Raw genomic sequence first — 13,438 nt, 5'->3', positions numbered from 1 at the left:
CCCTGGGCAATCTGACTTAAGCTGTGCTGGCGTGTAGGGCTGGGCGGTTTCATTTCGTAATTTCGTAATTCGTTAAAAATTCATTTTTTTTTTGATAACGAAGCGATATTGAACCATTCAGGAGCAACTAAAAAACGAAACGAATTTTTCCAATTCGTTTCGTAATTGTTTCGTAATTGTTTCGTAATTGTTTCGTTATTGATTCGTTATTGATTCATAAATGTTTCGTTATCATTTCCGCATGTCTGGTGCAAGTTTTAGGGTTGCTGTTTGTTTTCTCAGTGAAAAAATATATAATTATCACACCAACCGTCAACAACAGAAGGAGAGGGAAGCTTCAGAAGTTTTTTTAGCGTATTGCGCGATCGCGGCCGCCATTAACGAATCGATTCGTAATTGTTTCGTAATTGTTTTATGATTTCCAAAATTTCGTAAATATCGAACTTTTTTAAAGGAAAATTTCGGAATTCTTTTAAATAACGAAACACAAAAAACCCCTAAAAACGAATCGAGTCTAGAAACAATTTTTTCCGTGTTTGGACAGCCCTACTGGCGTGGGCCCCTACACCTGGTCCCAATTGTGTTATGGCTGCCGCATGTGGTCCTTACCAAACAGAGACCTTTAGTAGATTTCCAAGAGGAAAGAAGGCTTCCAATTCCTAGTGAAGGCTGGCTGTAGAGTTGTGGAACTAAATTCCCCACCAAAGGCTATGCTGTAGTTCTCTGCAGAGCTGTGGGACTGGATCCTCACAGCGAAGATGTAAAAGACGAAGCTTTTTACAGGTGGAACTGATTCACGTCCTGTAGGAAAGGCTTCTCTGTGTGAACTGAACTAGAGGTCCCCCCTTTTCCCCTCCTTAACCCAGAAAAAGGGGCAGAACTAAAGAACATAATGATAATTGATGGGTCCTTGGCCCTATGATTGCAAACCAAGGGAAGCCACCTTATTGCAAAATGCATGGAACTTTGGAATGCATGCAAACACTCAATAGAAAGGAAAAGAAGTTGGAACTCCTGGTACAGCCCTACCAGCACAACAAGCGATCCGGCAAGAGCAATGCTTGCAAGTGTATTAAATCCTTTGGCAAAGTACTTAGGATGCAGTGAGCGTTGAGTACAACGCTCACTTTGGATTGCTAAAGTCTTGTGCATTTGATGGCTTGGTTGCAAACTGCACATATTGGTCTCTGGAATCAACAATCTTTAGCATCTCCAGTGAGATTTTGGAGGGAGTCACAAGTAAGAAGTCAACATCAAGAGACAGCAAGTGAAGGCTTGTAGATTCGTTCAGTGTTTGTTTAGGGTTAGGTTACGTTCAGTAGGAACACCTACTGAATTGAATGCGTATTGATGTATTGTCAAAGGCATTCATTACTGGGTTGTGGTGAATTTTCTGGACTGTCTGGCCATATTCCAGAAGCATTCTCTCCTGATGTTTTGCCTGCATCTATGGCAGGCATCCTCAGAGGTTGTGAGGTCTGTTGCAAACTAGGCAAGTGGGGTTTATATATCTGTGGAATTTCCACAGTGGGAGAAAGCAAGAACTCTTGTCTATTGGATTGATCTCCCTACATCACTCTCTAAAACCCCCTTGTTTAGACATACCCTACTCTGTACACGCCCAGTGTTTTAAAATTTTAATCTGTTACATCTGGCCCTGCCATAGTGTCTTAAATCTCTTGTGTGTTGGGTTGTTGTAGATTTTTTTTCGGGCTATATGGCTATGTTCTAGAGCAGTGGTTCTCAACCTTTCTAATGCCGCGACCCCTTAGTAGAGTTCCTCATGTGGTGGTGACCCCCAACCATCACATTATTTTAGTTGCTACTTCATAACTGTAATTTTGCTCCTGTTATGAATCGTAATGTAAATATCTGATAAGCAGGATGTATTTTCAAATCCCAAATACCTGATATGCCCAAATTTGAATACTGGTGGGATGGGAGTGATTGATTTTGTCATTTGGGAATGTTGGAGTTGCTGGGATTTATAGTTAAATATAAATCAAAGAGCCTTCTGAACTCCACCAATGATGGAATTTAATCAAACTTAGAATCATAGAATCATAGAATCAAAGAGTTGGAAGAGACCTCATGGGCCATCCAGTCCAACCCCCTGCCAAGAAGCAGGAATATTGCATTCAAATCACCCCTGACAAATGGCCATCCAGCCTCTGCTTAAAAGCTTCCAAAGAAGGAGCCTCCACCACACTCCGGGGCAGAGAGTTCCACTGCTGAACGGCTCTCACAGTCAGGAAGTTCTTCCTAATGTTCAGATGGAATCTCCTCTCTTGTAGTTTGAAGCCATTGTTCCGCGTCCTAGTCTCCAAGGAAGCAGAGAACAAGCTTGCTCCCTCCTCCCTGTGGCTTCCTCTCACATATTTATACATGGCTATCATATCTCCTCTCAGCCTTCTCTTCTTCAGGCTAAACATGCCCAGTTCCCTAAGCTGCTCCTCATAGGGCTTGTTCTCCAGACCCTTGATCATTTTAGTCGCCCTCCTCTGGACACATTCCAGCTTAGAGTCAATATCTCTCTTGAATTGTGGTGCCCAGAACTGGACACAATATTCCAGATGTGGTCTAACCAAAGCAGAATAGAGGGGTAGCATGACTTCCTTAGATCTAGACACTATGCTCCTATTGATGCAGGCCAAAATCCCATTGGCTTTTTTTGCCGCCACATCACATTCCTGGCTCATGTTTAACTTGTTGTCCACGAGGACTCCAAGATCTTTTTCACACGTACTGCTCTCGAGCCAGGCGTCCCCCATTCTGTATCTTTGCATTTCATTTTTTCTGCCAAAGTGGAGTATCTTGCATTTGTCACTGTTGAACTTCATTTTGTTAGTTTTGGCCCATCTCTCTAATCTGTCAAGATCGTTTTGAATTCTGCTCCTGTCCTCTGGACTATTGGCTATCCCTCCCAATTTGGTGTCGTCTGCAAACTTGATGATCCTGCCTTCTAGCCCTTCATCTAAGTCATTAATAAAGATGTTGAACAGGACCGGGCCCAGGACGGAACCCTGCGGCACTCCACTTGTCACTTCTTTCCAAGATGAAGAGGAAGCATTAGTGAGCACTCTCTGTGTTCGCCCACTTAACCAATTACAGATCCACCTCACCGTAGTTTTGCCTAGCCCACATTGGACTAGTTTCCTTGCCAGAAGGTCATGGGGGACCTTGTCCAAGAAGGCCTTCCTGAAATCCAGGTACGCCACATCCACGGCATTCCCCGCATCTACCCAGCTTGTAGCTCTATCGAAGAAAGAGATCAGATGAGTCTGGCATGACTTGTTTTTGATAAATCCATGTTGACTATTAGCGATGACTGCATTTGTTTCTAAGTGTTTGCAGACCGCTTCCTTAACAATCTTTTCCAGAATCTTGCCCGGTATCGACGTGAGGCTGACCGGACGGTAGTTGTTTGGGTCCTCCTTTTTTCCCTTCTTGAAGATTGGGACCACGTTGGCCCTCCTCCAATCTGCTGGAACTTCTCCCGTTCTCCAAGAACTCTCAAAGATGGTTGCCAATGGTTCCGAAATGACTTCCGCTAGTTCCTTCAGTACTCTTGGGTGTAGTTGATCTGGCCCTGGGGACTTGAACTCATTAAGAGCGGCCAGGTATTCCTGGACGACTTCTTTCCCAATTTGGGGTTGGATGTCCTCCAATCCCTCATCCACTCCATCTTGCTGAAGTTGAAGACTCTCTTTTTGTGAGAAGACCGAGGCAAAGAAGGCATTAAGTAGTTCTGCCTTTTCCCTGTCCCCTGTCAGCATTGCCCCATCTTCTCCTCGAAGAGGTCCTATCGCCTCCTTGTTTTTCCTTTTTCTACTGACATAAGAATAGAAGCCCTTTTTATTGTTTTTAATGTCCCTGGCAAGTCTGAGCTTGTTTTTTGCTTTAGCTTTGCGGACCTTTTCCCTACAGGTGTTGGCTATTTGTTTGAATTCTTCTTTGGTGATTTCTCCCTTTTTCCACTTCTTGTGCATGTCTCTTTTGTGTCTTAGCACAGTTAGAAGTTCTTTGGACATCCATTCTGGCTTCTTTGCACTTGTCCTATTTTTTCTTTTTGTTGGCACGGTTTGCAATTGCGCCTTGAGTATTTCACTCTTGAGAAATTCCCATCCATCCGTAGCTCCCTTGTCTTTTAGTATCTGTGTCCACGGAATGCTGCTCAGCGTTTCCTTCATTTTTTGGAAGTCAGCTCTCCTAAAGTCCAAAATGCGGGTTTGACTTGTCTTAGTTTCGGCCTTCCTTTGTACCTCAAATTGCAGGAGCACATGGTCACTTGCCCCTAGGGATCCTACCACTTCGACCGCATCGATCAGGTCCTCCGCATTTGTTAGGATGAGATCAAGAGTAGCCAATCCCCTTGTTGCCTCTTCTACCTTTTGGACCATGAAATTGTCTGCAAGGCAAGCGAGGAATTTGTTGGACCTTGTACTCTTGGCCGAGTTTGTTTTCCAGCAAATATCGGGATAGTTGAAATCGCCCATGACTACTACATCTCTTTTCTGTGCCTGTTTGGTCAACTGTTGGCAGAAGACTTCATCAAGATCTTCCTCCTGGCTTGGGGGTCTGTAGTAGACGCCTACAACAACATCTTTTTGAGTCCCAGTTCCCTTGATTCTTATCCAGATGATTTCAAGCTGGTTTCCCAGATTGCTGTCTTGAATTTCTTCTGCCGCATAAGAGTTTTTGACATATAAGGCTACTCCGCCTCCTCTCCCCTTTGTTCGGTTTCTGTGAAAGAGGTTATACCCCTCGATATCTACATTCCAGCGATAGGAGTCATCCCACCAGGTTTCAGTGATGGCTATGATATCATATTTGTGGTGTAGTGCTAGAAGTTGGAGTTCATCTTGTTTATTTCCCATGCTCTGTGCATTAGTGTAAAGGCATGTGAGCCCCTGGGATCTTCCCTTGAGCTGTTTAATTGGGATTATTGTGCTTTTGGTACTTGGTCCTTGTGTTTGTGCAGCCCTCCGTTTAGCCTTCTGGCGATTCCCAGGCATTATGGGTAAAGTAGTGTTCGCAAGGCTGTTGTCCCCCTCCCCCGGTGGACCTAGTTTAAAGTGCGTCTAATGAGGTTTGCGAGTCTGTGAGCAAAAAGGTGTTTTCCTACTTGTGTGAGATGCACCCCATCCCTTGCCAGTAGGCCATCCTCCTGGAATAGCAGGCCATGGTCGAGGAAGCCAAAGCGTTCCTCCTGACACCATTTTCTAAGCCAGTCATTGACCTGGCACACAGAATTCCCATGACCAAGAGAAAATACTGGGAGGGTCTGGTGGACATTGACCTTGAGTTTTTGGAGTTGTAGTTCACCTACACCCACAGAACACTGTGGACTCAAACAATGGTGGATCTGGACCAAACTCGGCACAAATACTCAATATGCCCAAATGTGAACACTGGTGAAGTTTGGGGAAAATAAACATTGCCATTTGGGAGTTGTAGTTGTTGGGATTTATAGTTCACCTACAATGAAATAGTATTCTCAACCCCACCAACGATAGAATTGGACCAACTTTGCACACAGAACCCCCATGACAAAGAGAAAAATACTATGTATTCTGATGGTCTTTGATGACCCCTCTGACACCCCCTCGTGACCCCCACAGAGGCCCCGACCCCCAGGTTGAGAAACACTGTTCTAGAGGTATTCTCTTGTGTGTTATTGCTTATATGTTTAGTTATATTTTATATTGTTTTCTTTGCTTGTTTTGCTTTGTTGATGTACTGTTGTATTTGTATTTGACGAGCTTGGCCTCATGTAAGCCGCCCTGAGTCCCTTCGAGGAGATGGTGGCGGGGTATAAATAATAATAATAATAATAATAATAATTATTATTATTATTATTATTATATTGGAGGTAGGTGTGAATGTTGCAATTGGCCACCTTGATTAGCATTTCATGGCCTAGCAGTTTCAAGGCCTGGGTTCTCACTGGCCTGGGGGAATCCTTTGTTGGGAAGTGATTTGCTGGCCCTAATTCTTTCTTGTATTGCTTGTATGTTGTAGAGAAAAGTCGTGTTACATTCTGAAATATTGGGTGGTTGTGAGTTTTCTGGGCTGTGTGTCCATGTCCTTGAAGCATTCTCTCCTGACGTTTTGCCTGCATCTATGGCAGGCATCCTCAGAGGTATAAATAAAGATTATTATTATTATTATTATTATTATTATTATTATTATTATTACTATTACTACTATATTGGAGGTAGGCGTGAATGTTGCAATTGGCCACCTTGATTAGCATTTCATGGCCTAGCAGTTTCAAGGCCTGGGTTCTCACTGCCTGGGGGAATCCTTTGTTGGGAAGTGATTTGCTGGCCCTGATTGTTTCTTGTATAGCTTGTATGTTGTAGAGAAAAGGCGTGTTACATTCTGAAATATTGGGTGGTTGTGAGTTTTCCAGGCTGTGTGTCCATGTTCCAGAAGCATTCTCTCCTGACGTTTTGCCTGCATCTATGGCAGGCATCCTCAGAGGTATAAATAAAGATTATTATTATTATTATTATTATTATTATTATTATTATTATATTGGAGGTAGGTGTGAATGTTGCAATTGGCCACCTTGATTAGCATTTCATGGCCTAGCAGTTTCAAGGCCTGGGTTCTCACTGGCCTGGGGGAATCCTTTGTTGGGAAGTGATTTGCTGGCCCTAATTCTTTCTTGTATTGCTTGTATGTTGTAGAGAAAAGTCGTGTTACATTCTGAAATATTGGGTGGTTGTGAGTTTTCTGGGCTGTGTGTCCATGTTTCAGAAGCATTCTCTCCTGACGTTTTGCCTGCATCTATGGCAGGCATCCTCAGAGGTTGTAAGGTCTGTTGCAAACTTGGATAATGGTGTTTATATATCTGTGGAATGTCCAATGTTCTTAAACATTGTCTTCATTATCTATGGTAGTTGTTTTGGCTTCATTTCTCATTGTAATTTCATTTTGTGTTGTTGCTGTTGTTGTATTCTATAAGTATGTTTTTCCTTTGAATGGTTGAAAACATTAGTTTTTTTTTAAAGCAATCTTCAGCACCTTTCCACCAGTAACATAGCAAATCCTCTCATTTTCTCACGTTCTTATCTCATTACAGGATTGGTTCGTTACGGCTTTATTGCCGACAATGGCAACGGTTGCAAATAGTTCAATATAACCTAGGGAATGATATTGACTGGAATGGAATGCAGCAGTTCCTCATGAGTTATGATGACTTGCCAGTCATGAGGAAATGTGCTGGGTCATGCGCCGTGCCCATTTCTGCTGGTGCTTAAATAAATCATGGGATTTCTATCTGGGCCTTGACAAGACAGAGTCCTAGATTGTACAGGAGTTGATTATAAATTGTATGATTCTAACTGTATTTGTGTTTAGATTGGCTGCAGTAATGCTGGAGTGGCCTAAGTCAGAGGAGTCCTCCATGTGCGTTGCCATGGAGACCGATGCAGGAGAGAGGGAAGTGGGAGGAGCTTAGAGGGGAGAGTTTGACAAAACGACAATTAAAAATCAGTTAGGGTTTAGGTTTAGAGGAGTGAGCAGTCCGGGTTTAGGTTCAGAGGAGTCAGGAGTTAGGAGTTGGGAGAGAAGGAAAGGAAAAGCGGCGGAGTGACTTGTGAAGCAAAGCTTTGAGGCTTTGAAAAGCTGGGTTTGGCTATTGGAAGTTTCTCAGGCTAGTGCAGCCGAATGATGAAACATAGCTGGTATTCTTTTAGTCTAAGGAGAGGCTAAAGAATATGTTACTTAGTATTTGATCTAGGGAGGATCAACTAAGGGAAACATCCCTGTATAGAAACTTTGTCTGAAACAAGTGCTCTACGTCAGAAAGATACTGTGTTACTTGAAAGAATGAACTGTTAAAGTTACAAGTATTATTCCAAGTGCAACAAGGAAAAGTTACGTCTTGCAACCACACGCTGTGTACTTAATAAAATTGTTAACTTTTATTTGAAGATTGCCTCAGTTCCGTCTATTCTGGGTACAAAGTGCCATTTCTCACAATATTACAACTTACCTCACGTGGTGGCAGAAACGCAGGGAAAAGTAACCAAATAAATCTACATTCTTCTCTCCAGTCACGCTACAGTATATACAGTGTAATTACTACTAAGTTATTACTTTCTTAATAAAGGAGGAGGTGCAATTGAACAGCCTCTCTTCTAACTTGATGGTAAATTTGGTTCCTAATCGGCAACCTCCATTGCAAATCGGCTAGTTCCTTTTAAAATTGGGAACTGGGGTAAAATCTCCTGAATACTGGTTCCTTTCAAATTGGTGGCAACAATAAATCATCCCTCAGCTTCCCTGCTTCTTTTCATAGATTAATACACCACATACATACATACAAACATTCACTTTTATTATAGATATAGATAGATGTATTTATTTGCCATATTGATACCCTGCCCTTCTCACCCCGAGGGAGACTCAGAGCGGCCTTACAAATAGGCAACGACCCTTTGTGTCTTCTCTGCAGAGGACTAGTAACTGCATTTAGGTTTCTGGTTGTGATACGTACTTGTATGATGTCTTTCCGCTCGTTTCCTTATGCTTCCACACATTTGTGTTCTTCTTCCCGCAGAGCTGAAAGGCGGCCTTTGGCATGCGACGATGGAAGGCCAGCATAATCATCCGCATCATCTAGGGGACCAGAACAACCCGCTCTGCAAAGTGGCAACCCAGGACTACCAGCATGAGGCTCAAGTAAGCAGCCCTTCCTCGCTTCCTCACTTCGTTCTGGCCTCCTGCCATTATTATTATTATTATTATTATTATTATTATTATTATTGTAGCCAATGGACACAAATGTGGTACATGTCCTCTCCGAACGTATTCTCCCCTACGAACCATCAAGATTACTAAGATCATCTGGAGAGGCCCTGCTCTCAGTCCCACCGGCCTCGCAAGCGCAGCTGGTGGGGACGAGGGACAGGGCCTTCTTGGTGGTGGCCCCACGACTCTGGAACTCTCTCCCTCTGGAGGCCAGAACCGCCCCATCCTTCCTAACATTTAGGAAACGGGTGAAGACGTGGCTGTGGAGTCAGGCCTTCGAGGAATGAGACAACACCATAGGACCATGGATGGAAGTGGATATAGATCCATCTTAATAGGACGACTGACCACTGTAGTTTTATATTTAGTGTTTTTAAAGTTGTTTTGTAATTTGTGATATATGATGTTTTAATGAATGTATACGTTTTTATGGCTGTAAACTGGGCTGAGTCCCTCAACGAGGTTGAGAAGCTCGATATACAAAACTGTGAAATAAATAAATAAATAAAACTAGTGCGCCAGCTGCGCCCATACCTTGGGAAGCCTGACTTGGCCACGGTAGTCCACGCTCTAGTCACATCCCGTTTAGACTACTGCAACACTCTCTACGTGGGGTTACCTCTGAAGACTGTTCGGAAGCTTCAAATGGTCCAACAATCGTCAGCCAGGATGTTAACAGGAGCGGCACTCAGGGAGCACACCACTCCTCTGTTGCGCCAGCTCCACTGGCTGCCAATTTGCTACCGGGCACAATTCAAAGTGCTGGCTTTAGTCTTTAAAGCCCTAAACGGTTCTGGCCCGACCTACCTGTCCGAACGCGTCTCCTCCTATGAACCAGTTAGGACATTAAGATCGTCTGGGGGGGCCCTGCTCTCGATCCCGCCGGCTTCACAAGCACGCCTGGCGGGGATGAGAGACAGGGCCTTCTCAGTGGTGGCTCCTCAGCTGTGGAACGCCCTTCCTGCAGATATTAGATCGGCCCCCTCCCTGTTGGCATTCCGGAGGAAAGTAAAGACCTGGCTGTTTGAACAGGCATTCGACTAAGCAGTGTGATTGATTGACTGACTATCGGAACACGGAATATCGGATAACGAGTTTGGATTCTGATTTCATTGATGAGACCTGATGGATGTGTTATATTGATGTAGTGATGTATTGATATTGATGTTTAATGATTTGTGATGCTATTGCTTTTAAATGATTAATGATTTTGTATTGTGTATACCTAAATTGTTGTAAACCGCTCTGAGTTGCCTAAGAAAGTAAATAATAATAATAATAATAATGTCCATGGCATATTAAGCGGGGGGGGGGGGGGGGGGGGGCAATGCTGGCCCATAACATCTACTAGCTTGAGATGCAAACACAAACAAAGTTTACTAAATGTCCTTTGACCAGAAGCTGGCCACTTGGAGTGCCTCTGGTGTTGTTATAAGAAGGTCCTCCATTGTGCGTGTGGCAGGGCTCAGGTTGCATTGTAGTCAGTGGTCTGTGGTTTGCATGTCGTGGACTCCACTTTGTGGCCCCATCTCTTAAGGTTGGCTCTGCATCTCGTGGTCTGTTCAGCTCCTTCCAAGTCTGAATGTATGAATTCCAAGTGTAAATATATGAATGATGCCCAGTCCCAGAACAAGCTTGAATAACTATAACCAAAGTCCACTCCAAAAGAAAAAGGCTGGAATAATTGGTTTTCTTTTTAATAGCGAGTAAGAGCGTCTGAAGCTTCGGAGAGCTTCTGTTCAACCCTTTCAAAGTGCCCTGCTTGAGTGGTGATGGCACGATCGTCAGCATAGAGGAAACTCTCTGTCCTTTCTGGCAGTGGCTGCTCATTTGTGTAAATGTTAAACCTTGATGGAGCAACCTGGTTGTTCTTGTAATAGGCAGTAAGAGTACCTCAAGCTTCAGAGAGCTTCTGTTCAGCCATCTCAAAGCTCCCTGCTTGTGCGGTGATGGCATGATCGTCAGCATAGATGAAACTCTCTGCTCCTTCTGGCAATAGCTGGTCATTTGTATAAATGTTAAACATTGATGGTGCAACCTGGTTTTCCTTTTAGTAGGCAGTAAGAGTAGTTCTGTTCAACCATTTCAAAGCTCCCTGCTTGGGCGGTGATGGCATGATCGTCAGCATAGATGAAACTCTCTATCCCGTCCGGCAGTGGCTGGTCATGTGTGTAAATGTTAAACACTGATGGTGCAATTTAGTTTTCCTTTTAGTAGGCAGTAAGACCACCTAAAGCTTCGGAGAGCTGTTCAGCCATCTCAAAGCTCCCTGCTTGGGTGGTGATAGCATGATCGTCAGCATAGGTGAAACTCTCTGTCCCGCCTGGCAGTGGCTGGTGATGTGTGTAAATGTTAAACCTTGATGGTGCAACCTGTTTTTCCTTTTAGTAGTCAGTAAGAGCACCTCAAGCTTCAGAGAGCTTCTGTTGAACATATCTAACCTCCCTGCTTGGGCGGTGATGGCACGATCGTCAGTGTAGATTAAACTCTCTATCCTGTCTGGTAGTGGCTGGTCATTTGTGTAAATGTTAAACACTGATGGTGCAACCTGGTTTTCCTTTTAGTAGTCAGTAAGAGCACCTCAAGCTTCAGAGAGCTTCTGTTGAACATATCTAAGCTCCCTGCTTGGGCAGTGATGGCACGATCGTCAGTGTAGATTAAACTCTCTATCCTGTCTGGTAGTGGCTGGTCATTTGTGTAAATGTTAAACACTGATGGTGCAACCTGGTTTTCCTTTTAGTAGTCAGTAAGAGCACCTCAAGCTTCAGAGAGCTTCTGTTGAACATATCTAAGCTCCCTGCTTGGGCAGTGATGGCACGATCGTCAGTGTAGATTAAACTCTCTATCCTGTCTGGTAGTGGCTGGTCATTTGTGTAAATGTTAAACACTGATGGTGCAACCTGGTTTTCCTTTTAGTAGTCAGTAAGAGCACCTCAAGCTTCAGAGAGCTTCTGTTCAGCCATTTCAAAGCTCCTTGCTTGGGTGGTGATGGCACAGTCGTCAGCATAGAGGAAATTCTTTGTCTCTTTCTATCAGTGGAAGTCATTTGTGTAAATGTTAAACATGGATGGAGGAAGCACTCCATATCTTCTTGCATGTAGTGAACATTTCCACGCATGCTCCAGAGTCTTATACTAAGGCAGTTTCCTAAAGAAAAGTCCTCTGTCGTCGTTGCCTTCATATTGGGTGGATTTCTGACTCGACCAAGTAGGATCCTGCAGTCAAGAGGGCCGCGAAACAGCCGCATTTGGAGGCCGAGAGCCCCATCATTCTTTGCTGAGCCAATTCATTAAGGGAGCAAAGCCAAACATCAGGATGAGATTTACAAAAACAATGTGTTGCTTGTATTGTCGAAGGCTTTCATGGCCGGAATCACTCAATTCTTGTGGGTTTTTTCGGGCTATATGGCCATGTTCTAGAGGCATTTCTCCTGACGTTTCGCCTGCATCTATGGCAAGCTTCCTCAGAGGGTGAGGTCTGCTGGAGCTGGGAAAAAAGGGGTTTATATGTCTGTGGACTGACCAGGGTGAGACAAAAGGCTTTTGTAAGTTGGGCTAGGTGTGAATCTTTTCAACTGCCCACCTTGATTAGCATACAATGGGCTGACTGTGCCTGGAGCAAACTCTTCTTGAAAGGTGATTAGATGTCCCTGCCTGTTTTTCTCTCTGCTGTTTTAATTTTAGAGTTTTTTAATACTGGTAGCCAGACTTTGTTCATTTTCATGGTTTCTTCCTTTCTGTTGAAATTGTCCACATGTTTGTGGATTTCAATGGCTTCTCTGTGTAGCTCTCTGACATGGTGGTTGTTGGTGTGGTCCAGCATTTCTGTGTTCTCAAATAAAATGCTGTGTCCAGGTTGGTTCATCAGGTGCATGGTATACGGTAGTCTCCTGCAGAGGTGAGTCTACCGTATACCTGCAGGAGTCTACCGTATACCATGCAGCTGTGGACAAGTCTACATAAGGACCACCAAACGCAGCATTGCCCAAACAAGAATCCAGGAACATGAAAGGCACTGCAGACTACTCCAACCAGAGAAATCAGCCATAGCAGAGCACCTGATGAACCAACCTGGACACAGCATAGTATTTGAGAACACAGAAATGCTGGACCACACCAACAACCACCATGTCAGAGAGCTACACAGAGAAGCCATTGAAATCCACAAACATGTGGACAATTTCAACAGAAAGGAGGAAACCATGAATACTGGCTACCAGTATTAAAAAATTCTAAAATGGCAACAGCAAAACAGCAGAGAGAAAAACAGGCAGGGACATCTAATCACCTTTCAAGAAGAGTTTGCTCCAGGCACAGTCAGCCCATTGTATGCTAATCAAGGTGGTCAGTTGAAAAGATTCACACCTAGCCCAACTTACAAAAGCCTTTTGTCTCATTCCACAGATATATAAACCCCTTTTTTCCCAGCTCCAGCAGACCTCACCCTCTGAGGAAGCTTGCCATAGATGCAGGCGAAACGTCAGGAGAAATGCTTCTAGAACATGGCCATATAGCCCGAAAAAAACCACAAGAACTGAATGTGTTGCTTGCGAACACATGGTGCTCAATGTTGGGCCGCGCGGAACACACACACCCCACCTCTTTCCCTAATGCAGCAATTTGTCATATTAAGTCATTTAGCAGTAATTGATCTCCTTGAATTAGCCAAGTTACAT

The 13,438-nt window shown here is 43.9% G+C and overlaps 1 protein-coding gene across 2 annotated transcripts in view; it reads left to right on the top strand.

Annotated features, from left to right (window-relative positions):
• The window catches only part of NEK6 (NIMA related kinase 6), a 135,595-nt gene that overhangs the window by 44,144 nt on the left and 78,013 nt on the right, over positions 1-13,438 (top strand). For both annotated transcript variants that reach the window (XM_067471738.1, XM_067471737.1), the window contains exon 2: positions 8,573-8,694. In XM_067471738.1, coding sequence (XP_067327839.1) covers positions 8,602-8,694 — 93 coding nt within the window. In that variant the 5' untranslated portion in view covers positions 8,573-8,601. The remainder of the gene's footprint in view (positions 1-8,572; positions 8,695-13,438) is intronic.

Source organism: Anolis sagrei, chromosome 11 (genome assembly GCF_037176765.1).
Source record: "Anolis sagrei isolate rAnoSag1 chromosome 11, rAnoSag1.mat, whole genome shotgun sequence".
NCBI lineage: Eukaryota > Metazoa > Chordata > Lepidosauria > Squamata > Dactyloidae > Anolis > Anolis sagrei.
The sequence above is the reverse complement of the archived record's forward strand: the minus strand, read 5'-3'. Positions and strand labels throughout refer to the sequence as shown.